Source organism: Podarcis filfolensis (assembly GCF_964270895.1).
Source record: "Podarcis filfolensis genome assembly, chromosome: 5".
NCBI classification, from domain to species: domain Eukaryota; kingdom Metazoa; phylum Chordata; class Lepidosauria; order Squamata; family Lacertidae; genus Podarcis; species Podarcis filfolensis.
In genome coordinates this window covers 43,062,812-43,089,567 of record NC_139608.1, presented here as the reverse complement: position 1 = coordinate 43,089,567, position 26,756 = coordinate 43,062,812, and the positions used below count along the sequence as shown (strand labels likewise).

The 26,756-nt window shown below is 46.0% G+C and overlaps 1 protein-coding gene across 2 annotated transcripts; it reads left to right on the top strand.

The window, feature by feature from the left end:
• Positions 1-6,503: 6,503 nt before the first annotated feature.
• Positions 6,504-26,710, top strand: TLX1 (T cell leukemia homeobox 1; the record flags this gene model as incomplete). 2 transcript variants are annotated; one of them, XM_083614287.1, is made up of 3 exons in its annotated part: positions 6,504-7,023; positions 12,050-12,251; positions 25,323-26,710. In XM_083614287.1, 3 exons carry the CDS (start codon positions 6,504-6,506, stop codon positions 25,543-25,545), a joined length of 945 nt encoding a protein of 314 aa, XP_083470413.1. In that variant the 3' UTR covers positions 25,546-26,710. The 2 variants fall into 2 exon arrangements, with proteins under 2 accessions (XP_083470413.1, XP_083470412.1); XM_083614286.1 differs by having other exon boundaries at positions 12,014-12,251.
• Positions 26,711-26,756: the final 46 nt, after the last annotated feature.

The window sequence follows — 26,756 nt, the reverse complement described above, 5'->3', positions numbered from 1 at the left end:
GGCTCGGAGACATTTTTCTTGCGCTGTTATTAACTTCTGTCAATTGCTCACCCAATTAGTGCTCGCGAGAGGAGGAGGAGGAGAAGGCTTTGGAAAGAGAAAGCCTCTCTCGGTTCCTTTGAAAGCCAACACCGAAAGCGAGGAATGCTGTGAACTCTCCGGGCCGCAGGACTGGAACAGGCAAGGAGGCACTGGCAGCAATCTAAGGATGGATGGATGATGGATGGATAGGAGAGCCAGGAAAAGACTAGCTCCTGGATAGAGGTGCTGACTTTTGTTTTGTTCCAATCCCATGTCTTCATTAAAACACCCTAACAGTGCAATCCTGTCTGTTGAGTCCAAAGAGGTTTCCTCGCTTGGGAGCAGCTATAGGACTGGACCTTAAGTCGTTATCTACAGCTGCTGCAGAATGAGAATGGTAGGGAGAGTAAGCGCAGGCGATTTGGGAACGGGGTGTGTGCTGTGATAAGCGAGTAAGCAAGCCCTCCTCCTACTGTTTTTCATTCAGGGGGTTGTTTAAGAAGTGTGACTCCCCGACCCCCCATGCTAAAATGGCACAGTGCGTTTTGGCTCACCAGGGCTCTGCCACTTCCCCACCTCATTCTGCTAGATGTGTAGACCCGGAGGAAGCGAGGTGTAAAGAGAGAGAGCCGGTATCATCCTTGTCAAAAGCTTAGCCTGATCCTAAATACTGCTCTGAAGTAAATCACACTAAGTTCGACGTTGCTGTTTCCGAAGCCATTTCGAGCACTGGCCGGGTGAACAGATTCCACTATGTTCAGTAAGTACGGTACCTTTAGAATGGCAGCCTCTAACTTCAGTCTGGATCCCTCCCCTCCTTTGCCGGGTCGACTCCTTGTGGGGCCTTGGACAAACCTCTACTTTTGTCGGGCTGCTGTAAATCCCTTGGCAAATTTGTAAGAGCTGCGGGAATGACACCCTGCGGGAGCAGGAAATATTAGCGGAATATTTGCCCTTGAAAATGAATTGCGGAGAATTTAGGCTGGCCTGCGAGTTTATAGACCGGAAAGATGAACAACAAATCACTTTCGAGAAGCTCAGAGATAATTGCCACAAAGCTTTGTATCCAAAATTAAGAAACAAATACACAAACAAACAAACAAACCCCTCTGCCTTAAATAAATATGGTGATGGATTGTCAGACACTGGACCAAAACAATAACAACAACAACAAAGTTGAAATGTTCTGAAAATATTAACGAATTAGAAGCACGGTTGTGGAACGACACGTGATGTGGTGGGTGACAAAAATGCTTTTTATGTCGATAATGCGATGGGTTGCTGGGATCTCCGTCTGCCACTTACTCTCTCGTTCTTCATCCTGAGAATATAAACCTCTCTCTCTCTCTCTCTCTCTCTCTCTCTCACACACACACACAAAATCCATCTCACCAACTGCGATCAGATGCGCTCTGATTTGGTACCGTGGAGTTAAACCTTTCCTTTTTAGCTATTTTATCTTCCCAGGCATATATGCCTGTTGACATGCCAATTTAGCAGACGGAACGGTCCGTTTCATTCAGTTTAAAAACAATTATTTCAAACAGAAATACTTTAGCTCCTTGAAGCTGCCACAGCGTCTGGTCAATTTCAAACAGCCAAACGGTCTCTAGAAGAAGACGGAGTGGGGGGGGGGGAGCAAAGGAAACGCCACGTGTTGATTTACAGAGGTGAAGTTTCCGCCGATCCCCCCCGTGACACAACCTCCATAGTGAACACATATTTTAAATAAAGTGTAAGCAAATCTGAACAAATGGACAATTGACTCGAGTTCATCTTAAAGGGTTGCTTTCTAAGCCCATGAAAACTGCTTGGCTGTGTTTTATATTATACAGAAGTTTATCCAGGCTCTTAATTTCGAAAAAGAAAGATCTGCTAACTTGCTTCATTGTTCCGAAATGGATAATAGCTGTACTTATCCAATAATGAGGGTCACTTTCAAAGCACATTCTCAATAAAAAGTCTGCATTTTTGTCACCATGGTTTTGGTTTAAAATTATGCTGATTTATGCCTTTGACTTTCACGAGAAATCGGCTTACATCTAATAAAAGGATTGCACTGAGGTCTTTGTTAAATGGTTTGAGCGAAATAGGGGGGAAATGGTTGCATGTGTATTTATATAGGCTTGCGCACTTTCCTAAGAACAAATCCCTGTTTAAACACAATTGGATGTGCGTCGGGTGACGAATACAGTTTGGTCCCAAATTAATTTCAGTTCAAGTATAACTGAATCAAATTGAGTAGTAAGGGAATCCCTTGAGTCCAGATAAAAACCTGCTCTCTCCGTCTGCTCTCATTGGAGAGATGGGAGGGGAAGAGAGGAAGTTCCACTTGAGAACTGGAGGCAAACAAGGTTCCATCTATGGCAGAGTTGACCAAGTTAACAGCAGGACTAAGAACGGGATCTGCATTCTCTGGGAATGTTTTCAAACGGGTTATGCTGCCTTGCGTACTTGTAGCGAGGTGTATGTGTGCGGAAATAATAATGGCAGTAGCAAAAGCAAATGTTGTAGTGGTGTAGTCGCATAAACATCACCGGGTGGAATTCAGCTTCCTTGAATAATAAGAAAGTGAGAAGAGCCCTGCAGGATCAGACCAAAGACTCATCTAGTCCAGCATCCTGTTCTCACAGTGGCCAACCCGATGCTTATTCTGGGATGGCCGCAAGCAGGACCTGAGGGCAACAGAACTCTCCTCTATGTGCCTTCGAAATATTTGGGTTTCAAATTTCGCCGAGTGACATTGACTTCCCTGAGACTTAAATCACCCTGAAACCAATAAAATAAATTTAATTAGAGATGATTGTAAGGTTAGTGTCTTTGTTCTCTGACTCTCAGTCAGTGAGGTTTTGGTTCAAGTCCCACCCACCCCTTCTTTTGTTTGTTTTAGATTGTAAGCCCCTCGGGGGAAGGGACCTGTCTAACCTGATTTTCTAAAGCGCCACGTCCATAGATGGCGCTATATTAAGAATAACAACATTAGCCTGATCCTGCTTGGGAAGAACTGGCCAGTCCATCGGTAGCTGCAGCAATTAGTAAATGTCGAAAACTTTCTGGCTTATAAATTTGGAAAATATGCAAACTATTTCCTCTGTGAAAGTAATTCTAAACTGATGTGAAAGGGGAGGGCTGCAATCTGAGGCAATAAGAAGGGAAACAAGGGGGAACGGAGATGATTCTAGGTCCTGGGAAATGGGGCTCCCAATTTCACTCAGCTCTGAATGGACCCAGCAAAGCACAGAAACAGGTGTAGTGGAATCATCTGGAATCAGGAAAAACCTTCTAAGCAAGTTCCCCCCTTCGCCAGTGTAGGAAAATGTGGTATTTCCTACATGTATCCTATTCAACTTGCATAAATCCGTGATGGTTTTGAAAATGTCTAGGAAACTCCCCTCCCTTCTAAAACAATATTTCCTGGACACAATTCCTCGAATGGTTAGTCAGTGTGGTTTAGTGGTTAGAGTGCTGGACAGGGCCACGGGAGCTCAAATCCCGACGCAGCCAAGAGTAACTTTGGGCCCAGCACTACCTCTCAGCCTAACCTACCTTCCAGGGTTATTGTTGTGAGGATAAAAACACAGAGAAAGAAGACCATGTGTGCCACCTTGAGCTGTAATTAATTAATTAAGTCCTGCGCTTTCTGACCTGACCTGGAAGCAAGCGCCCTTGCCGTCAGTGAGACAGCGCCTGAATCAATGTGGATAAAATTGGGGTTCACACGCAAGAGACTCATTTCTTTAGTTCTGAAATCGTCAATGCTGCTCAAAACAATATTCCGTAGAAATATTGGGGGTTTGGGGGTGGGGCTTTTTATAGGAGCGTTCAAAAGTGCCATTCTCAACCCTTTCCTGTGGTTTTCGTTAGCAGCAGCAGCAGAACTAGCAACAAGCTTTCCATCATAGCTGCGTAGACGCGATCCTGAACTTTAACGAGTCTCCTTCTTTGCTAGGGGTTGCGATTGTATCTGTAAACGCGTTTTTAAAATGAAATGATAGCTCCAGTCCTCTACACACTTGAACTCAATGGGACTTAATTCTGCGTAGACGTGCATAGGGGCTGCTCCATAAACTTCTTAAAAGTTTGTGTTGTTGGCACATTACTTTTAGAGGACGCAAACTGCTTGGTGGAAGGGGTGTGTGAACTCCGGGGGGGGGGGACATCTAGAATCCAGAGGAATGATAATTTTCGCGTCATTACTTTACAGGTTTTCAGAAGCTCAGTACTAGAGCTACTTTTTGAGTCATTGTTGTACAGTGGGGAACGCTGGAAGATTTGGGTTGGGGTTGAAGTCCTGTCTCTATATCCACCTTGCCCCGTGGAGGGAATGGGAAAGTGCAGCACATAACATAGTATTCAACTAAGTTTTACCCACTGAAATTAATGAGCACGACACATTATTTCAGTGGGTCTATTTAATGGACTTGCCACCCCACGACTATAACCTCTGCGTTTTAGCGGATTCGACTTTCTTGTTCTGAGATCTTCGTGGTCCAACCTGAGAAAACGCTACGGGGGTTACCCTGCCTTTCCTACCAAAGCTCCAGGGACCCCAACTCCTTGAGATCTAAATCACAAGCCTATCTTATTAAGAAGATTGTTGTATTAATAGACTAAGAGGCGCGGGGGGGGGGGCAATGCTTCGGTTTAGGCCCAGGTAGGACAACCTCGAGAACTGAAGTAGCTCTTGCAGAATTATGAGGGCACAATGGAAGGATGGGTAGTTGAGGGGATTCCTTGAAGCTGAGGTTCCATGAGGCTGGTAGAAGCCGGAGTGGCTTTCTCTAGAGGGAACCCTAAGACGGAGTTCAGCTGGCTTGGAATCCACTTGTTCGACGCACGGACGGTCTGGACTCCTTAAATTTTCTGCGCCTGCCCGCCCACGTGGACAGACCAAACCTTGCACTGGAAACCGAGTCAGCAGCCAGAGCAGATCAGGCCATACTCTGAAATACATTATGCGGGTATAAGTCTTGTTGAAGCACCTTACTTCTGAATTTTGAAAAACAGCTTCTAAAAAATTGCCCTGGGACTGTTGAGCTGAAGGGAAGGACATCCTGCGTGGTCGCTGGTGCCCACTCTTCACCAGCTCCATTGGCCAGAGTTAGAATCCAACAACACCTGGAGAGCCACACGCTCCCTATCCCTGGCATAAAGTGGGTGGGGTGTGTACGTCACTTGTGCATGTCAGATGATACTTCAGAGATTATATAATTTCAGAAGTTGGTACCCGAGTTCCCCTCCCCTCCCCAGTTGTCCATTACATTTCGGTGTGAAGATCTGATGAACTCCAATATGTTCATTTTTCTTCTTCCATCTGATCATGAACAACAAAAAAATATGTATACAAAAAGCAGTAGCTGGGTTCTCAGCTTTGTGGTTTTTAAGAGGTATGGAAGCGAAATTAAAATGAAAGACTCAGGCCTTTAAAAAATTAAACGCACACCCACTAAATCATAATCAGAGTAGACCCTACTCTAAACGGTCTTAAGTTCATTTATTTTAATGGGTCTGTTGTGAGGACGACTAACGTTGGGTATCACGCACTGTGTGGAGAAGTATGAATGGCCCTGGAGGACATGTTCCGCTTAGGTGGGGTCGTGTAGCATGAACCTGGGGATCGGGACCACGAAGTGGCCCATTGGAAAGCCGTAGCCGACCCATCAACTTGACCCTCCATGCTCCATCTTCATCTCGTCCTCCGTCTTGCCCGCTAACTCCATTAGACCAGGCAAGTCCATGGACGGTGCGCAACTTAGCAGACTCGGGTGCCCAGCCTCTGCGTGCTGGGCCTGCAGTTGACGAGGATCTCAAGAAGAAGGAAAGGGCCTCTTCCTTTTCTTTCCCCTCCGTGGCTTTTAACATTCCCTGCCCCGCCACCGGCTGGGTCTGGGACGCACGCGATGCTAAAAAATAACGGGGCGCAGAATTGCGGCCGCGCGGATAATGCGCTGACTCAGGCGGGAGGTTGCGCGGGCGCTTCGCCGTCTCCCCAAGCGCCAGCGCTCTGACTCTGCTGCGCAGACGACTCTTCTTGCTAGGGTCCCTGGGTGCCTGGCGGGGCTCCCCGCTTGGGTTTGGCTGGGAAAGAAACTCCTTTTCTTCTCCCTCCCTCCCTCTTTCTCCTCGGCTGTCATTCATCCAGCTTCTCCGTGCTCCAGCCAATGGCGGAGCAGGGCCTAGCAGCACCAGGCTTTTGGCTAACATGATTGATGCCCTCGCAGCTAGGCGAGAGAGGGAGCCCACGGGCGCGCACATCCCCCACACCCTCCCCCTCCCCCTTCCCCCAGCTTTTCCTTCCTCCGCTTCCATCCTCCTTTTTTTTACCTCTTTGGGATCAAGTGAAGCGCGACCAGGAAAGCTGCGCGTATTTTGAAAAAACCTCTCGCCTGGAAGAAGAAGGGAGGAGGAGGTGGAGGTGGTGGTGGAGGTGGTGGAGGGGGGAGGGTAAAAGTCGCCCTCTTTGGGGTGGCTGTGGGCCCAGCATGGATCACTTAGGGGCTCACCACCTCCACCAGAGCCACGCCGAGCCCATCAGCTTCGGCATCGACCAGATCCTCAACAACCCGGACCAAGGCAGCTGCATGATCTCCAACGCGCGCCTGCAGGACGTGGCGGACTACGGCCTGGGAGGATGCGTGGTGAGCAGCGCGTACAACCCCATGGCCGGCCACTACGGCTCGGCCACCGGCGGCGGAGGCGGCGGCGGAGGCGCAGGAGGAGGAGGGTCGTCCTCCGCCGGAGGTTACAGCAACGGCGGGGCTTGCAGCATGGCTTCTCTGGCGGGGTCTTACAACATGAACCTGGGGGTCGGGACCATGAACGGAAATAACCTCAACGCGGCCGGGGGCGTGATCCGGGTGCCGGCGCACAGACCCCTGACCGGAGGCGTCCACCAGCCTCTCTCCACGGCCGTGCCCACCGTCCCGTCCGTGAACAATCTCACGGGGCTGACTTTCCCCTGGATGGAGAGCAACAGGCGCTACACCAAGGACAGGTTCACAGGTGAGTGGGTCTCTTTCCCTCCTGCTGCACACCTGCACTGGTCTCCCCCGTCGCTCGCTCACTCGCTCACTCGCTCACTCGCTCTCCTCTCTCTTCTCTCGCATCCGAAAAACAAAAACAAGCTTACTGGCTCGGAGATGGAGCGTCCCTTCTCTGCCCCTAAGCAACAAACCTACCGGGCAGGCCTTGGGCACGATTTGTAACTGGTTTAATGGCATCGATTGGCGTGATTTATAAATAGCTTTGATGGATTGATCTTAGATTTATGGCCCACTAGAGCGCTCATATATATGCCTGGGATTTGGCGGTAAAAAAAAGAGAGGCCTCCGTAGTAGAGAACTTTAATCACATTGATTATCATTATTAAATTGGCTGTATTTGACAGCACTGTTATCCCGAGGTTCTAATGTTGTTGAAATTTCCAGGGAAGAAGTAGGCTTTCACCCTCTCGAGCTACTCAAGTATTTCTCCCAGAAATGGAATTGACATGCTAATAATCCGTAGTTTATCCATACTTCGTTCAATGACATTCATAGGAGCTGAGGTCTCCTTTATTTTTATTTTTAAATTGGTGGAATGATCCAGCAACAGTACTCACGCGAATGAATTTATAAATGATGCATTCCTACTGTAGCTGGATTCCCCCCTCTCCCTCGCATGGCTATGTCTCTCTATATCTCTTAAAACTGTGACAGATTTATTTATTTTAAAGGCTATAATAAATACTACCACTAATAGCAATAATAACCACCACCACAACAGTAACTTATAATGTGGTCAGGCGAATAGTGTATGTGTGTAAAATATAACATTTTGGCAAAATAATTATGTTTATAAAAAGTAATAATAATTCATCTACTGCCGAAAGAACAGCCTATTCCAATGTTCAAGTAACATTTTAATAACCTTCACGACTGTTTTCAATAGAATATACAGCACACGTGCGCGTGCCTTTATAAAATAATTTATATACACATATACATATACATGTTTCCCAGCCCTAGACAGACGGCATTACGTGATACTGATCTGTAACATAAATAATGAAAAGGGGCAGGATCCAGATGCGAATGGCAGGGGCGAGAGTGGCCGATCAATAGTCTGGTCTTGGGAACTACGTCTTCCTTTTGCGCCTCCTTTCGGATCCAGTCTTTTCTCGAATCTCTGGCCTGTAAATGGAGAGATCTGCGCTGCTGTTATACATGCACGAAACAGAATACGTGAGCCGATCAAAATGTATATTAGCTCAGAGGCAGATCCGTTCGAAGGAGAACCGCCACATAAACCGGTGGCTTTCGGAACATCTCGGGGATTTCCTGCCCCGCTCCCCTCCCACTGCAAACAATGACGGCCATAATATTTCAGTTTTAATTTAAAGAGTGAAACCCGAGCTTCATCAATAAAATCCCCATTATCTTTCGCTTGGAGAAGGATAGGATTACCCCAAGGGCTGGCAACTTACCTATCTCCCGGGGGGTTGTAAAGTTCAAACCAATGACTGTTTGGAGAGCCCCAAACAAGACAGATGGGCAGATAAACACCCGCGCAGTCGGGGTCTTTCCACCGAATAGAGCGCGCCCACCGCGCCGCGCGCGCCTAGGCCTGCGATCCGCGTTGTGATTGAACCTCGAACCCTCCGCCCCGCTTCGGTTTCAGGAGGGTTTCCGGGATGTTGTTATTCCACAGCAGGGAAAACGCCCCAAGGTGGGGAGAAACCGGGGGTTTCGTTGGAGGAGCGAGGAGAATCCCAGGAGCAAGACCCGTAAGAACTAGTCTTTTATTACAGATGACCCAATAAAATATAGAAATGTAGATGTTATCTTGCATTCCCTCTGCAGCCTTTATTTTATTTTATTTTATTACGTATTGCAGCCATGATTTCCAGGCCTCAATGAGACGGCTGCAGCACGCGTGGCTCTGTGCCGCTTGCTTTTAGAGCACGATTTTTAAAAAGGTTTTTTTTAAAAAGCGCAGTCTGATTTATTCATTTATTTCAAGGAGAGCGCCTTGGGCTCCTAGTTTGTTCTTCCGACGAGGCTCCTGTAGCAAGTTAGAGGCCTACCTCTTCCTCTCTCCGCTTGCCTTCCGCTGAAAGCATTCGGGCAAAATAGGAAAATTGTTGCCGTTAAACCTGAGGGAAACACGTGTGTGTGTGGATTGGGAACTGTGCGATAAAATATACGGAGCGTTTGTGGAATTTATTTTCCTCGCTTTGCTGTGGAACGCTTCTTTAATATTCATAAGCAGCGCAATAGCATGCACATTTACTCGGAAGTAACGCCCGCTATGTACAGTTTCACTAACTCTTAGGTAAAAAGTGGATTGCAATCGAATCTAGCCATAAATAAAGATATTTTGAAAAGTCTCTTAAAGTCTTCGGATTTGCCACTAAACTATAAATCAGCGTTCAGATATCCTAGGACGGGGGGGGGCGGGTTTACAAATACTAAAATAAACTCATTTCAGATTTTCACCTATCGCCTTCCCCTTACTTCCAACTTATTTCCAGTTCTCCCAATTCAGGCTTATGGTATGTATTTCGCTCCATGCTGCCCCTATAAATGCCTGGAGTATTTTTGTTTGTTTGGAAATTAAAGGAGAAAAAAGTACATTAGGCCTGAGTAGAGAGGTGTTGGAGGATCGCGCTGTTAAGCGTCCTATTTAAAAGAATAATTCCCAGTGGAACTTGGAACCAGAGGCAACACTCCAAAAGGTCCCCGTCCTCAACCCCCAAGTGACTCTTAAATCCTTTTGTTTTCCGCGTCGGAAAGTTTAATGTAAAAATCTTGCCACAGTGGTTTTTGGAAAACATCTTCCATAGGAAAGACTAATCACAAGGGAGAGGAAAAGTTGAGAAAGCAATCTAAATAGTATTTTGGGGGCTTGCTTGTTTTTGCTCTGCTTTGTTACTTACATAGCAGATTGTTGTTGCCATTTGAGAATGATTTCACGCCAGCATCGGAAAGGTCGGAAAACAGGCCACATTGCATCGATTTAAAATCAAAACGACAACCATATGAAAAATCAAAAGAATATCTTTGATTACGCGGCCCATTTCCCATTCCTTCCCCCTCAAACACACGCGCGACTCATGCCACCCGCTTTTTACCTAATAGTCTTCGTTCGTATTCTTAATAGTTTTTACGAGCATTCCTTTAAAAGCAACCCGCAGGTTTCGTGTGCGTGTGAATTGTATTTTTAAAATTAAACAAGCAAGTGCTCTCAGTATTTCATGAAACGCTGTATCGATTATATCGAACTGCATCCGCTTGAGACACAGTAACACCCAAAGAGCAACGTAGTTTTTCGGGGGGGCGGGGGGAAGGGAGAAGTGTAGCCCAATTCTAACCACGTTCGTTCTACACTAAGTCCCACGATGGCTGCAGTTCTGTGCGCACTGATTCGAGAGTAAGCGCATTTGCATTGGGTGAGACTTAGTTCACTGGTAAGCCTTACAGCGCAATCCCGCGCGTCTTTCTTCGGAGGGTGTCCCATTGTATTCAATGGCTTTTTCTAGCTTAGGGCTGAGGTTTACAGCAGGGATGAGTAACCTCCAAATGTTGTTGGGTCACCACTGCCATCATCCCTGTGCATTGGCCCGGGCCTGATAGGGGCTCCAGGATCCCCAACCCTTACAACTTTACCACCGCTGCTCATAGCCTGACGCTCTGCACCCTTTTCTTCCGAGGTAATTCGACCCAATGTTTATGACCCAGTCCTACGTTTTATTTCGAAATAAGCCCCATTGATTTCAGTGGGCCTTGATTCGTGTGTTGAGAGTCACCCGTAGCAACGTTTTTTGGGGAAAATAAACCAAAGTGGTTGTTAGGGAAATGGCCTGAAAGTCAGAGCTGCTTCAGCCTTTGCAAAATTAAAGCCTTCGGGGGCAGGAGCGGGTGCGGTGAAACATTAATAGGATTTAATTGCTGCAGTGATTCGTGATTCCTGCGAGGCCCAGATGAGTTTTGTCCTCATTTCGCTCGCGGTGTTGCTCTGCGCTGGCCTCCGGGCTAGCGAGGCAGCAAAGCCCAGCCTTAGAGGATTAGCCAACGTTTTGCACGATTACATATGTATTTTGAAAAAAGTCGCGCCCGAGTCCCTCGATGATCATCCATTTACTGTCATGTTGCCCATTCTGGGGTTGTTGTTTTATTGTTGCTTTGCGGGGGGGGGGCGGAATGCTGAACCCCCAGAAAGTGAATGCTAATGGACCAACCTAAGGTGTTTCACCCTCGGTCACCTCCCCAAAGTCAGCTAGGGACAAGCCCTTCTCATCCTTGATTCCCTATCTGGGAAAAGGGACGGAGATGTTTTGTGGATTGTTCCACTGGAAGCCTTCGATAAATGTGCCCTGTGGACCATTCAGTCTAGTTTTGTCTTACTTCGAGGGGTGAGGGGGAAAGGGAAACCCCAGTTTCAGTCTTCAAGGGCCTGTCTGCTTGTCTCTAGAATATCCCATCTCTGGAACTCCTTTCCAACTCGTCTCCCGGCCCACCAAGAGCCCCCAGATTAGATCTGAAGTCTTTTCAATATCCAGGGGACTAGTCTCGTGGCTAGTTTACTAACTTGATAGATGTCGTCGTAGTGCTCTACATGTGTACGTCTATACCCAGAGGCTCTTGGAGCGATATAAATAAATAGGATGATGTAAATAAAAAATAAATAAAAAACTGGAGAAGCTCAGGCAAGTCGAGATCTTAGGAGAGAAATTTGGAGAGGTTTCCACTTTCCCCTTCGCAAGGCTAAACGAAGAGAGGGTGGGGGTTGTGGGCCATAGCATGTCTTGAGGGGAGTGGGGGTGTCTGCTTCTGTGGCTGGGATTTCCTCCTGTGCTCTCCTCGGCCCACCTCGGCCCAGCCTCGCTCTCTGACTGTCTGTCTGTCTCTTTCTGTCTCTCCTCTGCCGACGCTTGTGGACCCCTCCTGATCATGTCGCCGCTTGCTTCTTTGCCCCCACCCCCCACCCCCGCCCGCCCTGTCTCCCCCTCCAGTGGCCCTCTCACCGTTCACTGTAACACGCCGTATAGGTCACCCCTACCAGAACCGGACGCCCCCCAAGAAGAAGAAGCCCCGCACCTCCTTCACCCGCCTGCAGATCTGCGAGCTGGAGAAGCGCTTCCACCGGCAGAAGTACCTGGCCTCGGCCGAGAGGGCGGCTCTGGCCAAGGCACTGAAAATGACCGACGCGCAAGTCAAGACCTGGTTCCAGAACAGGAGGACAAAGTGGAGGTGAGCGGCCGAGGCCACGCCTCGTGGGGTGTGTGAGTGTGTCTGTGTGTGTGAGAGAGATTCTCCTCTTTGCAAGCGCGAAAGTGCCCTGGGATGCGCCTGGGCCTGCCATCTGATCTAAAGATGCTCTCCCCCTCAAAAAAAAGGGGGGCCCCCATTAACTCTGTGGGCTTCACTTTCCAGCCAACTCCTGCATTAGGATGCAGAGCCAGGTAATGGTACCTCCGCTCCTGCTCTTTGCTTTCCTCTGGGTTTTTTTTTTTCCTTTTGTGGGGGTTGGGGGAGAGATGGGCCTTCGGGGTTGCCTGAACCTCCTCTTTTCCCTGAGGTGTGAGCCAGTTGTGACTCAAACCATTACTGGCGGATGGGATGTGTGTGTGCGCGCGCGCGGCCGCGCGACAGTGGCGCCATTGTATTGACTCGCAGTGTCTTCCGCGCGCGATGAATGGGAGGCTATTGTTCATGCTCTAAGTGGTTCTCCGCAGCCTTGTCTGCACGTGCAGCTTGCTTAATACATGACGACCCTGAAGTTTGAGTTGGTTGGGAGCAGCGGAATACTTTTACCCAGGAAGTCATATCTGCAAGCGGAATCAGTATTAAGGGACCTGTCTATGACACCTATTGAATTCATGTCTTCCTTATCTATACCAATGTATATGTGCGTTATTTAAACCCTCGGTTATCTCTGCCTGCCGCGTGTTCCTTTCGGTTTTTCGTCGAGCCAGTCGCTTCCACGTTTGACAGCCTCTTGCATTCTTTTCAATCCCCGTTTCAGACATCTTTATAAATCTCGGATGTCCCGAATTTTACACACATCATACAAAAACGCTTGTCCACAACCCCTCCCCACGTGGATGTTTTATGATGAAACAGATGCTGGCATCATCTATCTGCCTGCTCTCGCCCCCCTCCCCCAAGCCGTGCGCCTTCTAAATTGTCACGTGCATAGCCTGTCTCACAATTTGCCTTGCTTTCAAAGCGAGAGAATTTGATGGCCTGCCACTGGAAGGGTTAACGCCGTTCCAGTCTATCTATCCATTGACCGCTTTCCGGGGGGAGGGGGTCTCGGAGGTGTTATTGCGTGTTGCCTTTTCAAACAAAAGGATCGGCGGGAAAGAGTCTCAGGCCCGTTGCTATAGTTGCAGAAACAAATCAAGAGCCATTGTATTGAGAGGGTCCAAGTGTACATCCGGCCGTCGGAAGTGAGCGAAGGTTCCTGGAGCCCTCGCGAACTTTCTGAAGGAGGCGCTTCGCTAATCTTGGTCATGGCCAGGGCAGCATGGAGCCGAGGTGAAAGAAGCCCCTGCCAGAGATGCTCTGCAGGCTCTGTATGTTCTTCCTCTGGCTTCAGTGACCGTGTAGAAAAGAGGCCTCATCTTGCACGTGCTCTGTTCTTCTCAACAGAGCATTTAATCGGATTCAAAGTCCTGCCCCACCCTAGGAAAGGAAAGGCGTCGCCCCTGGGTATTTTTGTTTTAATTTGCAGGAGATGGTTAATAGTATTATTAGCACTAGTACTATTGCTACTATTAATAGTGAGAGAGCCGCCTTGGTGTAGTATTGGACGCCTGGGAGACCAGGGTTCAAATTCCTGCTCAGCCACTAAGCTCACTGGGGTGATATTGGGCGCACTGCAGTTGTTCAGCCTAACAGGGTTGTTGTGAGGATAAAATGGGGAGAAAGAGAACCATGCATGGCTCCTTGGAGGAACGGTGGAGTGTAAATGAAGCAATACATAAATAATGGGTATTTTGGGGAGAGGGAGGAGCGCGCGCGACCAGCATGCCAATCAGAAGTATGATTCTGAATTAGACTGCAGTCCAATCCGCTCACGCTTTTCTGAGAGTCCCATTTAACGGAACAGAATTCACTTCCGGGTAAACGTGCATAGGATGTCACTGTTAGGTTGCAAACCTATCTGGGAGTAAGCACGACTGAACGCGGCAGGACCCATTTCAAAGGAAACCATGGCTAGGATTGCGCTATCGCGGGTAAGAGAGCAGCAGGACGAATTCGGAGTAAATGGTTTGCCCAGGCGAGAAGGCATTTACATGAGTTCAAGGGCCTCAAGGGAACCAGCGTTTTTCAGAGTCACTTCCTAGAGAGAGAAAACTAGAATCTTAGAATAGAATCTTAGAATAGAAAGTCTGGGTTTCCAGTTTTAATATAAGAAACTATACATGGAGCGGGGGAGTCTCCCAAATACTTTTACAGTGGAGGTTACAAGCACTAAGCGCATGATAAAACGCTAATGCCCCTTTTGAAAATGGGCGCTATGAAGCCAGCAAGTTTAAACACGTGTTTGTAGAATGCGGAGTTAAAGCCTTTTTGAGGGGTTAGTAAAAAACAAACGGGTGACGTGCGGGTCACGGCTGTGCCAATAGCCTCTCCACTGTCTTTCCACAGCTAGAGCTCAATGGTAGAACATCTGCTTTGCATGCAGAAGGACTCAGGTTTGCTCCCCAGCATCTCCAGGTAGGGCTGGGAGAGGGAACTCTACCAGAAATCCGGGAGAGCCGCTGCCAGTCAGTGTAGACAATACTGAGCAAGGTGGACCAACGGTTCAAGGGAACTAGGGAAGCCGGGAGCCTTCAGGGGCACACGCTTGCGTCCAGATCACGCGTGGAGGCCTGGGCTGAACCTTGGTCCCTTCATACCTTCTGCCTTTAAGAATATAAGAAGACCTCTACTGGATCAGACCCAAGGCTCATCTAGTCCAAGGGGTGCCAACTTTAATAAAATATGGGGTGGGGGTGGGAGTAAGCCCCTTTCCACATCGATCACATGCCGTTGTGCAGGCACACCCTTTGAATGGCAATGCCCATCAACGTGGTGGTGGTGGCAGTGGCGTAGCGTGGGGGGTGCAGGGGGGCCGGCGGCACCGGGCGCAACATCGGGGGGGGGGCGCTCGCACTCGCAGCTCTCTGCCCCCTGCTAAAATCCACGGGTTAGGGGGCGCAAATTACTTGCTTTGCCCCGGGTGCTGACAACCCACGCTACGCCACTGGGTGGTGGGGGGAGAGGACGGGCCTCTCAACCTCGGCCCCTAGGCTCTTAGGTTTAGTCCAGTGTTGTTAGCATAGTGCCCCCTTCCCGAGGCTCACAAGAAACCAGCAAGCAGAACCTGAGATCAACAGAGAATAGCCCCGTGAGCTTACAGGACAAGCTTCTGAAGGCAGGGATGGAAAGAGTTCTTTCTACAGGCTGCCTAGTGATCTACAACCTTCCGGATCGCGTGGAATCCTGTGCCCGCAAAGGTTCTCTGCCGCCCTTCCGACGTGCACCTGAGGAAGCCAGGGGGAGCAGCTACCCAGCGCGACTCCGCCCACCGCGCCCGCGTGTTCTCATGAACTAACAATACTTAAATCGGGTTTGAATCTTAGGAATCCGGCGTTTAAAGCTCAGAAAAGTGGTTTGCGGTTTCCTAGTCTTAAATTAGCCAGACTAGACAGCAAACTTTGCCCTCACTGCGAATGTAAAAGCAGAGTCGTAGCTATGGGGCGGCTAGCCAGCTGTTTTGTTTTGTTTTGTTTTGCCCCTGGAGCCTTCAGAGGGGCGCCATTGAGGCTCCCAGGCCCAGCCTCTGTGTGTGCATGCAAATGCGCATGGATATGTGCCAAACTAGCTCTTTGACCCGAGTGAAATAAAGCCTAGTTTCGCCCCTGGTAAAAACAAGGTAGCCCTTTCCCGAGCAAGTCCCCCTGCGCTGCCCGCTTCGTTTTGCGGTGCTGACATTTCACAGCGCCCAAGAGATTTCGGTCCTAAAACCCACCGACAGAAGATGTATTTGAACGCTTCAAATGGGAGCTCAGTGCCTTTCACATGAAACATCACTGGGCAGGATAAGCAGTTTAAACGTTTTTTAGAAAGTATTGGGAGCAAGGATAGATTTCATCAAAGTAGATTTGACATTTTTGCTCAGAATGAGTATATTCTGCGCTAAGCGGGGCGGGGGGGGGGAGGTTACTGTCGGAATTTTGCAGTTCTGATAAAGAAACAAAAGTCTTACGTCCTCAAAGCGAACCATTATTGTTAGCCATTAAATGGGATTAAACGAACTATGGTGAAAAAGGACATATAAAGACAAGAATTTGCTTTAAGTTTGCGCGATCCCTTCAGTGGATACTAATTCTCTAGGAATATGAATGTTAAGATAAACAACTTCGTTAAAACACAAATTATTATTATTTAATTTATTTTTACAACTGAAGCAATTTCAATGGGAGAACAACTCTCCGGTTTAGAATAGGGGCTTTGTCCCTATTACGCTCCCCGATGTTGCAAATGGCCCCTCCCGCTCGGCCAGATCAAAATCCGCTTGAAAACTGCACACCTATTACAGGACAAAGCAGTGAAAGCGTGGCTTTTCCTTCCTGTAGACCCGAATGCCTCTTCATCCGTTTTCAACCTTTCCTTCAATTTATAGTTTTTAAAAGGCTGGGGGCATAATTTCGCTAAAGTAGAAAGGAGTTGGGTATTAGGGATTCCATTAATCCCCCAATAAACCTCATCTCATAACTGAGTGTTTGTAAGATGAATGTTCCAAATGTTGTCTGTTAATATATTTTAAAATAGTTATCAGTATGTGTTGAGCTATGTATGTAGGTATTTCAACTTTCTGGGTGACTTGGAGGCACACTTATTTCTCCCTGGGTATGATTGTGTCAGCTGGCAGCCTCACAATCTTTTCAGAACAACAAAACTGATCCTTGCAGTGTAATTCCCTTTGCATTGGCTTCAGTAGGGTGAAAAACACTTCTTTCATGGTTGATTCTCTCTCTCTCTCTCTCTCTCTCTCTCTCTCTCCAGTTGTAAACTGCCTTGAAAATTGTTGCAGTTCAAATGCATCCATGAAATTAAATCGCTTATTTATAATTGGGTATAACTAGTGACACAAGATATGTAGCTTTTATTTTATTTTAAAAGCTCAGTCGGATTTATTCACATTGCCTGGACTTTAGGGCTGTGTTCATAATAAAATATGGGGTGGCTTTCATCTAAGTTTTACTCAGAATACAGCCACTGAAATTAATGCATCTAACTTGCTCATTGTCATTCATTTCAATGGCTCTACTCTGAGTAAAAGCTACTTGCATACCACCCATGGTCTCATAGAAGACAACTCCTAGGGGCCGAGGGCACTTCAGCCCGCAATAAAATAGCTGAGGAGCAGGGTCCCCAAAAGTTGATGAGCATTGTCATTCAAATGGGGTGTGTGCGCCTTGTGAGTGATTATGCAAGATGGGACTTACCTGCCCCCCCATATTTTATTCAGGTTGGCACTCCTGTATCTCATTAGGCACATCTGCAACAGTAATCCACTTTAGGGCAGACAGGGCAGTCTATATGGGGTTTGCTGTAGTTGTTATTTCACATTGAAGGCTCCAACCTTATGAATGTATTTCTATTTATTTAAAAATACACATCCTGCTTGTCTCAAAGACATAAACGGAAGTAGCTGAAAACAAAGCACAAAATACAAAATCAGTTCAAGATTGGTGACATGCATTAAGCTGCGATTCAAGTTGCAAAATCGGGAAAGCTACAGCTCTAAAACCACACTACAAATTGAAAATTGGGGGGGCGGCCTTGGTACTGTAGTTCCATCCGCTTGGAAGTCTGGAGGGTGGTGGGAGAGGGAACTTTCTGTGGCAGGAAGCCCCTAAGCTATGGCGCTCCCTCTCCACGAAGGTGCACATGACCCCTTCATTCTACAGCTTCCCAAGAATGCTGAAGATGCATATTGTCACATTGGCCTTTGAGGCTTGAAATGCATATTTTTTAAGGACCCAGACAATACTTCTGATTGGGAATGGTTTTAACTGGTTTTATATTGTGCGCTTATATTGTTGTAACCCACTCTGAAACCTTATGGTGAAGGGCGGGTGAGAAATCCTATCAACCCACAAATAAACAAACGGAGCCACAGGATCAGAGCCAGTCAACAGAAAGCGAGGAAGCATCAAATCAAAGAGCCTGCTTTTAACTTGCTGCCCGAAGGGCCGAAGTGCTGGAGCCGGATGGACCTCCCTGGGGAGGGCATTCCATAAAGGTAGTATCACAACTACCTTTGACTTGTGGCACTGTAATATTTTACCGGGTCAGGCAATTGATTAAGCTATTAGAAGCTTGACAGTGGACTGGGCTATTAATGGATTGACTCCAAGCCAAGGTGCAACCTGATCTTCTGCATCGAAGGCAAGGCCCACTTGGGGTTTACTCGTAAGGAAGCGTGCATAAGCTTCCAGGACGAACCTAGGCAAGTTTACTCTGAAGTGGTAAATCCCACTGAACGGGACTTACCCCCAAATAAAGTGTGTTTAGGTTTTACAGCGTTTAGCTTACTGACAGCGATGAAACTTAGTCGTGACTCCTTTAAACTGCCTTAGACTTCTATGGGACTTAGCTGCCGTGAGTCATGTTCCCTAGATTGGGGTGGGTGGTGGTGGAAGACGGCCTTTGCTGCATTTTCACCGGTCCCAGCGCAGCCTGGGCGGGAATCCTTCCCTCGAGACACTTAATCTCGGTGCTAGGAAGGTTTGCTTCTATCTGCATATTTGCAATTAAGGCGCTGGACGTTCTGTGGCGGAGCTGTAACTAAGCTGCTCGCTTTCCGTTTGCAATCTTGAAACAAATTGGGCTGGGACGCGTGGCTCTTGCTTCTTCTTCCATCTCTCCCTCACCCACCCACCCCCCCGTCTTCCTTCCTACCTTCCAGAAGCCCGGACAGCGCTTCTCTCTTTCTGACAAATTACTCCTTTTTGCCCGCGCCAAGTGATGCTAACTGAGAAAAATGCCCCGCGCTGAAATTAATAATCTGTTTTTCACTAATTATCAAAGCGAGGAAGCAGGGTTGCAATTCTCTCCGAAGTCAAAACAATATTAAATATGCATCAGGAGTGAATTTGTGGTGGAAAGAAAGCGAGTGCATTATTCATGCGGTTCTTTCCTGAAGCGGAGCGAGGCTGTAAAACTCCTTTAGACCTCTCTCCCAGGCGTGGGTGCAAAAGGTGCGCGCGCAGAGAGCCCGATCCCGACCCTTTTCAGACCCTTTTCGTTATGCGTAAATGTGCCCACCGAAATCAGTGGGGGAGTGCCAAGCGCCAAGATTTACGTCTTTGGCTTTTATCTTAGTTGTGCGGGTCTAGAAAGTAAGTTCCCTGACTTTAATTTTTGTTCTAACCGGTGTCTTCAAATGAGCTCAGAGCTCCTTCGCTGCTTTGCCTTTGCCAGATGGGCCAGGACAGCAGCACAGCTAAATTAAAAGCAAACCGGTAATTACAAGACAAACACCCGTTTTTGTTTCGTTTTTTAATTGGGCAGGTCTTCCGCGAAGTGGGTCCTTGAATGTGTTATTAAAGAGGAGCCTGAGATGACTCATGGAAAATTATTCCTCCTTGCCCGCGCGTTCCTTCAATGGCACGTTTTAAAGTCTGATGTCAGGACGCAAGCAGGTGGCAATTAGACGGTGGATAAATAGTTATTTGGAGGCCGAAGTTAAGCAGCGTTCAGGGCCCAGTGCAGTCAGCGAGATGGAGTTTTGCAAGTTCCCTCTCTTCCCATCGAAAACAGACCCTCTTCCCATCAACAATATACTGTACCAAAAGGAACCTGGGATGCTGGGTACCTCTTTGGGCTCCTCCAGCCTGGAGTATACACAATATGGATTTTAAGCTGCTTGTATCTCTATGTCCTCATCTAACTGGCAGCTTGCATTCCCCCCTATCCCGTTAAATTTGGATTTTCTTCACCAATGGATAATTCAATAAAGGAAGAAAATACATTTCACCCAACTGAACTCACAGAAGCTTATTATGTGGGTGGGTTGTGGGTGTTTTTTTTTACATGTGTGGTGGGGTTTCCCTCCGTGGTGTCTATCACTAACCCCCCCCCCCTTCCATTTTGTTTCCATCAGTCCAAAGAAAGGGATGTAGTTTGCCTTTTTACACCTGTTGTTGCTGAAGGCATGTTCCTGGTGTTTTTGTTTCTGAAACAGCTCTTTTGTGCAGAACTGCTCTTGCAGAAAACATCTGTTTTTTTTTTTTTTAAAAGGAGGCAGGGAAGGAAAGGGGGAGGAAAGGAAGTGGGCCTTTCATGCAAGCAACTCCAAATCCTTGCTTGGCATGGAACAACACACATATTGTTATTTAAAAAACAAACACACCTTTTTGTGCAAAACTGGTGTATTAAAAACTTGTGTTTAAAAAATAATAATCTTTTTTAAAAAAAGAAAAGAAAAGAGGGAACATGCACAGGTAAACAAATACTTTTATGCATGCCCACAATGGTTTTCACATATTCTGGCTTGGAATTATTATTATTATTATTATTATTATTATTATTATTATTATTATTGCATTTTGTGCAAATCTGGTAGATGAAAAAACTTGTATTTCAATAATAAATAAAGAAATAAGTGAAAATGTGTGCGTGCACAGGTAAATGGAATACTTATATGTATTTCATCCACATGGAACCAGAACCTATGCTGGGCAGCAAAGTATTAACTGAGGACAGGGCTTACCCGCCCCACATAATTGATCACAAGACGCAGCGCACCCTTTGAATGGCAACTGGGGGGTGCAAGCCCCTCAAATATTTTATTGGGGGATCTGAAGGGACCTTGGCCCCTAGGGGAAAATTAAGGTAGAATTCAAAGCCATAACATTGAAAGTGTTCATACCAAGTGTGTACAAAGGTGCACAAATGCACACATGAAAATAGCAACCGCTTTAATGCATTTGTGTGAACACTGCCTCTTTCCCCCACACCCTCATTTTCTTGACAGCAGTTTAGGTTTTCAAATGAGAAGTGGTCATTTTCTTGTGTTTCCGAGAAGCTAAAATACCTACCGTGATGTGTCACTTTCACTTCCCTGCTCTCTGTCTCTCTCACTCTTTTAGTAGTAGTAGCTATCTATAAATATTCTAGAGCTGCTGGAATCATTGCATTCAGTAACTGTTTAATATTATTACCAAAACTGTAATGGACTTTGAACTTGAAGCACTGTAAGGCGATCAATACTAATAATGATAATAAAAAGGAATCTTCTATAGTTTCAATATAAACAGAGTTTCGAAACAATTTATTACCAAGTGAAAGAGAAGAGGAGGGAGTTGATATAGTAGAATCAGTCAGGTAACCTCCTACACCTGATTAGATTGGCTTGATAAAAAGATGGGAGAGTCTCTTTGGGTCATGCAAGAGAGTGAATGAGCAATGGGTGTCAGCCTGGCATGTCCTCATTTGCCATCCTGCTGATCTAAAATGTAAAGGAATGTGGTCAAAATGTGTCACAGTGAGCCCCAGATTAGTGGGCCTGAATAGTTGGCCCACTTCTGGGGAAAGCTAAGCAAGTCTATGCCTCAGTTTCCCCTTTCACCTTTTGCAAGCCTGGTTTCACAGTGTAGATATTGGGCAGAAACCTTTATGAATAAAAGAGGCCTTAGCATTTTTACTGGACCAATTTAACTTGGCAAGATCAAGAAGAGATACAGCAAAGCTGGGTTTGTCCTGATCTGTAGGCCTGGAAATTGATTTCATTGTAGTCTAAGCACATACTATTTAATAGTTTTTAATTGGCTTATTAATCTGGCATCACAACTGATGAAGTGGATATCATTTTTAAAAATCCAGAACCCACTTCTTAAAGCAAAATTTAGGCAAAGGATTTGTGATTTTTAAAAGGGAGAAGGAAACTGGAAATAATGCCACAGGGAAACATCTGACTCACTCTTTCACCGGAGAGAAGCTCTGTTGAAAGTCTTCAAGAACTTGTAGCTCAGTGGCAAAGTATCTGCTTTGCATGCAGAAGGTCCCAGGATCAAATCCTGGCATCTCCAGGTAGGGCAGGGAGAGATCCCCCTCTGAAAACCTGGAGCACCACTACCAGTCAGGAGACAAGATTGAGTTCGTTGGACGGACCGGTGGTCTGGCTTGGTGAAAAGGGGCTTCCTATGTTCACCACACCAGCCTTGTTTAGACTCTGTGGAAGAGATGGGAGGTGAGAGATTCTTTATAATCTTTCCCTTCTGTTAACCCCCCTTCAAAAATATAACAACAGCCTTTCCCTTTAATGTTTCCTCCTCTTCTTCCATTTTTTCTTCTTTGCCCCTCTTTCTCCTTCCTCTCCCTCTCTCCTTCTTTGTGTCTCCATCATTCTTTTCCATTGTTGCCTACAACCATGAAGATCAGGCCCACTATCTGTTTGAGCAAGTTCCCATGACGCTCTGAACAGGGATGTGCTGTGCTACTCTTTAGACTCATTATTGTGCCATGAACTTTCACGATACCTCAAATAACTGATGAAGCCAGCAAATGGTTTATGAAACTGTGATTATGCCACAATAGATCTGTTGCACTGTGTTCACTAGGGACCTTAGAAGAACCTTCCTGCCCAGTCAGTGGCGTAGCGTGGGTTGTCAGCACCCGGGGCAAGGCAAGTAATTTGCGCCCCCTAACCCATGGATTTGCGCCCCCTACCCCTAACCCCCAGATGTTGCGCCCGGTGCGGCCGGCCCCCCTGCACCCCCCACGCTACGCCACTGTGCCCAGTCAACAGTAATAGCTCAGTACAGGCATATCTTTCACTTTCATCATGTAAAATTATTTAAAGGGGGTGTATAAATACTTTGGGAAACTTTCCAAGTGTCATCCAGGACATTGCCCTAATGAACCAAGCTCATCTACATTCCGTCCAGTCATAAGTGACATCAGTCTGATTCTAATGCAATGCTCCTTCAGCTAATGTGTGCTAGGCGATACCTTCATTTGCATGGGACGCTTTCAGACAGAAGCATTATGGGAGCTTTACATTGCAAATGCGTTGTTTAGATTTTCTATGCACACACTTGGCGCATGAGAGAACAACTCACTGTTTTTTAGTTTTAGGTTTCTTTATAGGTATTCTGCTCTTTCCTATCCATATTATGGACTCTTAACTTGGAAGTCCTAATCAACTTTCTGGAACTTCTGATTAAATCCCATTGTATTATTATTATTATTATTATTATTATTATTATTATTAAGCTCAGGGTATTAATATGGATTCAACTTTGTATCCTGCCCCCTCCCCATTACTTAAATGGGAGAGGAATATGCACTGGGTGTAAACACTTCATTTATAGATGCCAACAGGCTATGAGACCTTTTGCCAACTCTCCTCTAGTTCAGAGGATTCTGTCCTGAATCTTCCAACACGCAACTTATTCAGATGTCCCTGAGTTCTAGTGTTATGGGAGAGGGATAAAAACTTTTCTCTATTCACTGTCTCCTTGTTGTGCATAATTTAAAAAACTTCTATCATGTCACCTGTTACCTTTTCATTAAACTAAAAAGTCCCATATAAAAAGTATAGAAAGGCTTATACTTTAATCCTTGCTGAATCCATAGGCTCAGGGAATTACATTCTAACACTTACTGGGCCCAGGAATTTAGAAGTGTTTATCACCCACAAACTCATAACAATAGTTATAGAACTTATTGATGGCATTCTTACTATCTTTAGCAATGTGTTGCTCAGATTTCTTTTTGGCATCCTGTACTCTCCGCTGGCACTTTTGGGGGGTGGGATGGGGGACAAAGTTCATGTTCCTTTCTGTTATCTTCACCTGGACAAGATTTCATTTTTTGTAAAGGAAGCATTTATGTGAAGGAGATGTGTACCATCTCCACTGAAGACAAAAATCCTTTTCTGTTATGACCAAGCTGACAAGAGTAGTTTCCCCAATGTTGATTTACAGAAGCTTGGCAGTTTAAGAAAACGATTGTTGTGCTCATACATATTGCTATGCTATCAGGAAGTCACATTTATCAGATGGTTGCACCAGGGTAGCCATTATTTCCTCCATGTGTACTTCACTGTGATTGCAGGTTTGAGGGCTGGGCTGCGAATGAGGGAGTGTCTTACTACAAAACCTGGGGGACTGATGATTCTCTTCAAGACCAACCAGGGCTTATTTTATTCTACAGAACTGTCACCCCAAATATGCTTTCATGGAGGCCAAAGCTGACATTGAAAAGACTTTTGGGATTTGAGCTCTGGGGCCCGGGGGAAATAACCCTGTTTGCTCTTGAAGAGGATCCTCACTCCCCAGGTACTGTAGTAAGCTACTCTCTCATTCCCAGCACAGCCCTCTAACCTGCAATTGAAGCATTACAGGGAAGTATGCTGTGGCATTGTTGAGTACGATTTTCTCAACCCAATCTGCAATGTGGAGATAAAACCAGCGGATAGCATTGCAAGGTTGTTGCACTCTCTCCTCTGGAGCTCATCTGAACAAGTGTGATGTGGCCTGAAGCAGAAGCAGAGAGAGCCAGTGTGGTATAGTGGTTAGAGCAGAGGTAGGCAACAGGGTGCCCTCCAGTTATTGTGGAACTACATCTCCCATCATCCCCAGCCAGGGTGGCCATGTTAAGGCAATTATGGAGTTTATTTTATTGATTTAGGTCTTAAATTTTTATACTGCCCTTCATCTGGGGCAGGCAGTTTAAAAACACAAAAAATAGCATAACAACAAACAAAAACAACACTCCACTGCCCATTCAGAGTTTAAAAGGCATAATAATAATAATAATAATAATAATAATAATAATAATAATAATTTATTACTTATACCCTGCCCACTCTGGGCGGCTCCCAATAGAATATTAAAACCATGATAAATACATCAAACATTAAAAACTTCCCTAAACAGGGCTGCCTTCAGATGTTTTCTAAAAGCCATGTAGTTGTTTATTTCCTTGACATCTGATGGGAGGGCTTTTTTAATTAGCCAAAGGCTTGGGAACTGTAGTCCAACAACATCTGGAGGGCATCATATTGGTTTCCCCACGATGTAAGACTAAGGCCAGGGAGACCTGAGTTCAAATCCTCATTTGACCAGGAAGCTTGCTGGGTGTCGTTGGGCCAGGCACAGACTCTCATCCTCACTCTCACAGGGTTGTTCTGAGGATAAAGTGGGGCAAGAAGAACCACACATGATCCCTTGAGCAACTTGGGGGGAAAGGCAGGGTGCAAATCTTATAAATAAAGAGTACTGAAAAATGATACGGTCTGCATCTTTCTCCCAGGCGACAAACTGCAGAGGAGCGGGAAGCGGAGAGGCAGCAAGCCAATCGCATCCTCATGCAGCTCCAGCAAGAGGCCTTTCAGAAAACCATCAACCAGCCCCTCCAAGCAGACCCCATCTGTGTTCACAACTCCTCTCTCTTTGCCCTCCAGAACCTCCAGCCATGGTCAGATGACTCCTCGAAGATTACCAGCGTAACTTCTGTAGCCTCGGCCTGTGAGTGAAGCCTTGACTTTGCCTGTGCATGGACTGTGGCGTCCCAAAATGGCTGCCCTTACCCAATGCCATTGGGAGAAGATCTATGACCCAGAAAAGGGAGTGGTGAACCAGCAACCAGATCGTGCCCTATGCAAGCAAATACTCTCTTAGTGGGCAAAATGTTGGCAGTATTTCAATAAAGGGCATCGCTTTTGCTACTTCTTCTTTGAGATTGCAAGGCCCGATTATGAAAATTCATGAAGGGTCATTTAAAGACTTTTCTGGGGAGAAAAGAATCTTACTGTTGTTCTTTTTTAAAAAAATATTTCCAAGAGAAACCACTCATGTAATTCAGTTTTACTGGCAATGTAGGATTTGTTCTCCCATTTAAACATTTTAGACTGATCACTTGTAAGCAAAATAATGACACCAGTTTGAATTGGAAATGTTTTTGAACAGCCTCTGCATCTTCAGCTAGGGTTTTTTGTTTTTGTTTTTTTGCCTCTAAAGACAGTAAGATCCTGCAGATGAACAAGAACCTCCCTCTTTTCTTTTTCTTTTTAATTTTCAGAGATGAATTCTTTGGGCTTCTCTCCTTTTCCTTATTTTCTCCCTGCTGAAGGAATGAAACCGGAATTATTGTTGAATGTAAACATTACATTGAAACCATTGTGTGAAGGTTGTGATCAGTTTTCCTGGCTACCACAGACTCTGCATTGATCAACTTATAGTTTAATAACTCTGAGGCATCTGTGGCATTTTTGCAGGGCTAATGCAGTTTCACTTGATGGATTATTTTGGTATCGTTTATGATGTTGTTCAATATTTTATTTACTTTTGGGTTGAGAAGTCTGCTTTGCCATGGGTGGAAAAGCCCTCTTTTCCCATTTCCTGACCAGCATTTCACAATTTTCTTTTCATCACGCTGAGGAAAAGCTTGTGATTAATTTAAGCACTTCTTATAGCAAACTCCAAGAATATAGAAAAGATATCTACAGCATATAGTTTTCACTTACTTTAACCTAACCATCACTGCCATTTTAAATCGGATGATACACAGAGCCAGGCAATTTATCAGAAAAGAATATTTTCAGTGAGGTTTTGAAATGCATTCATCAGTTCCCTTTTTTATTATTAAGTTATGCACTTATAAGATGGTTTCTTTTTTTGTGTACTCATTTTCTAAAGTGTTTGTGTAATTTATGTGGAAAAAATTGAATAAAAACGAAAAAAAATA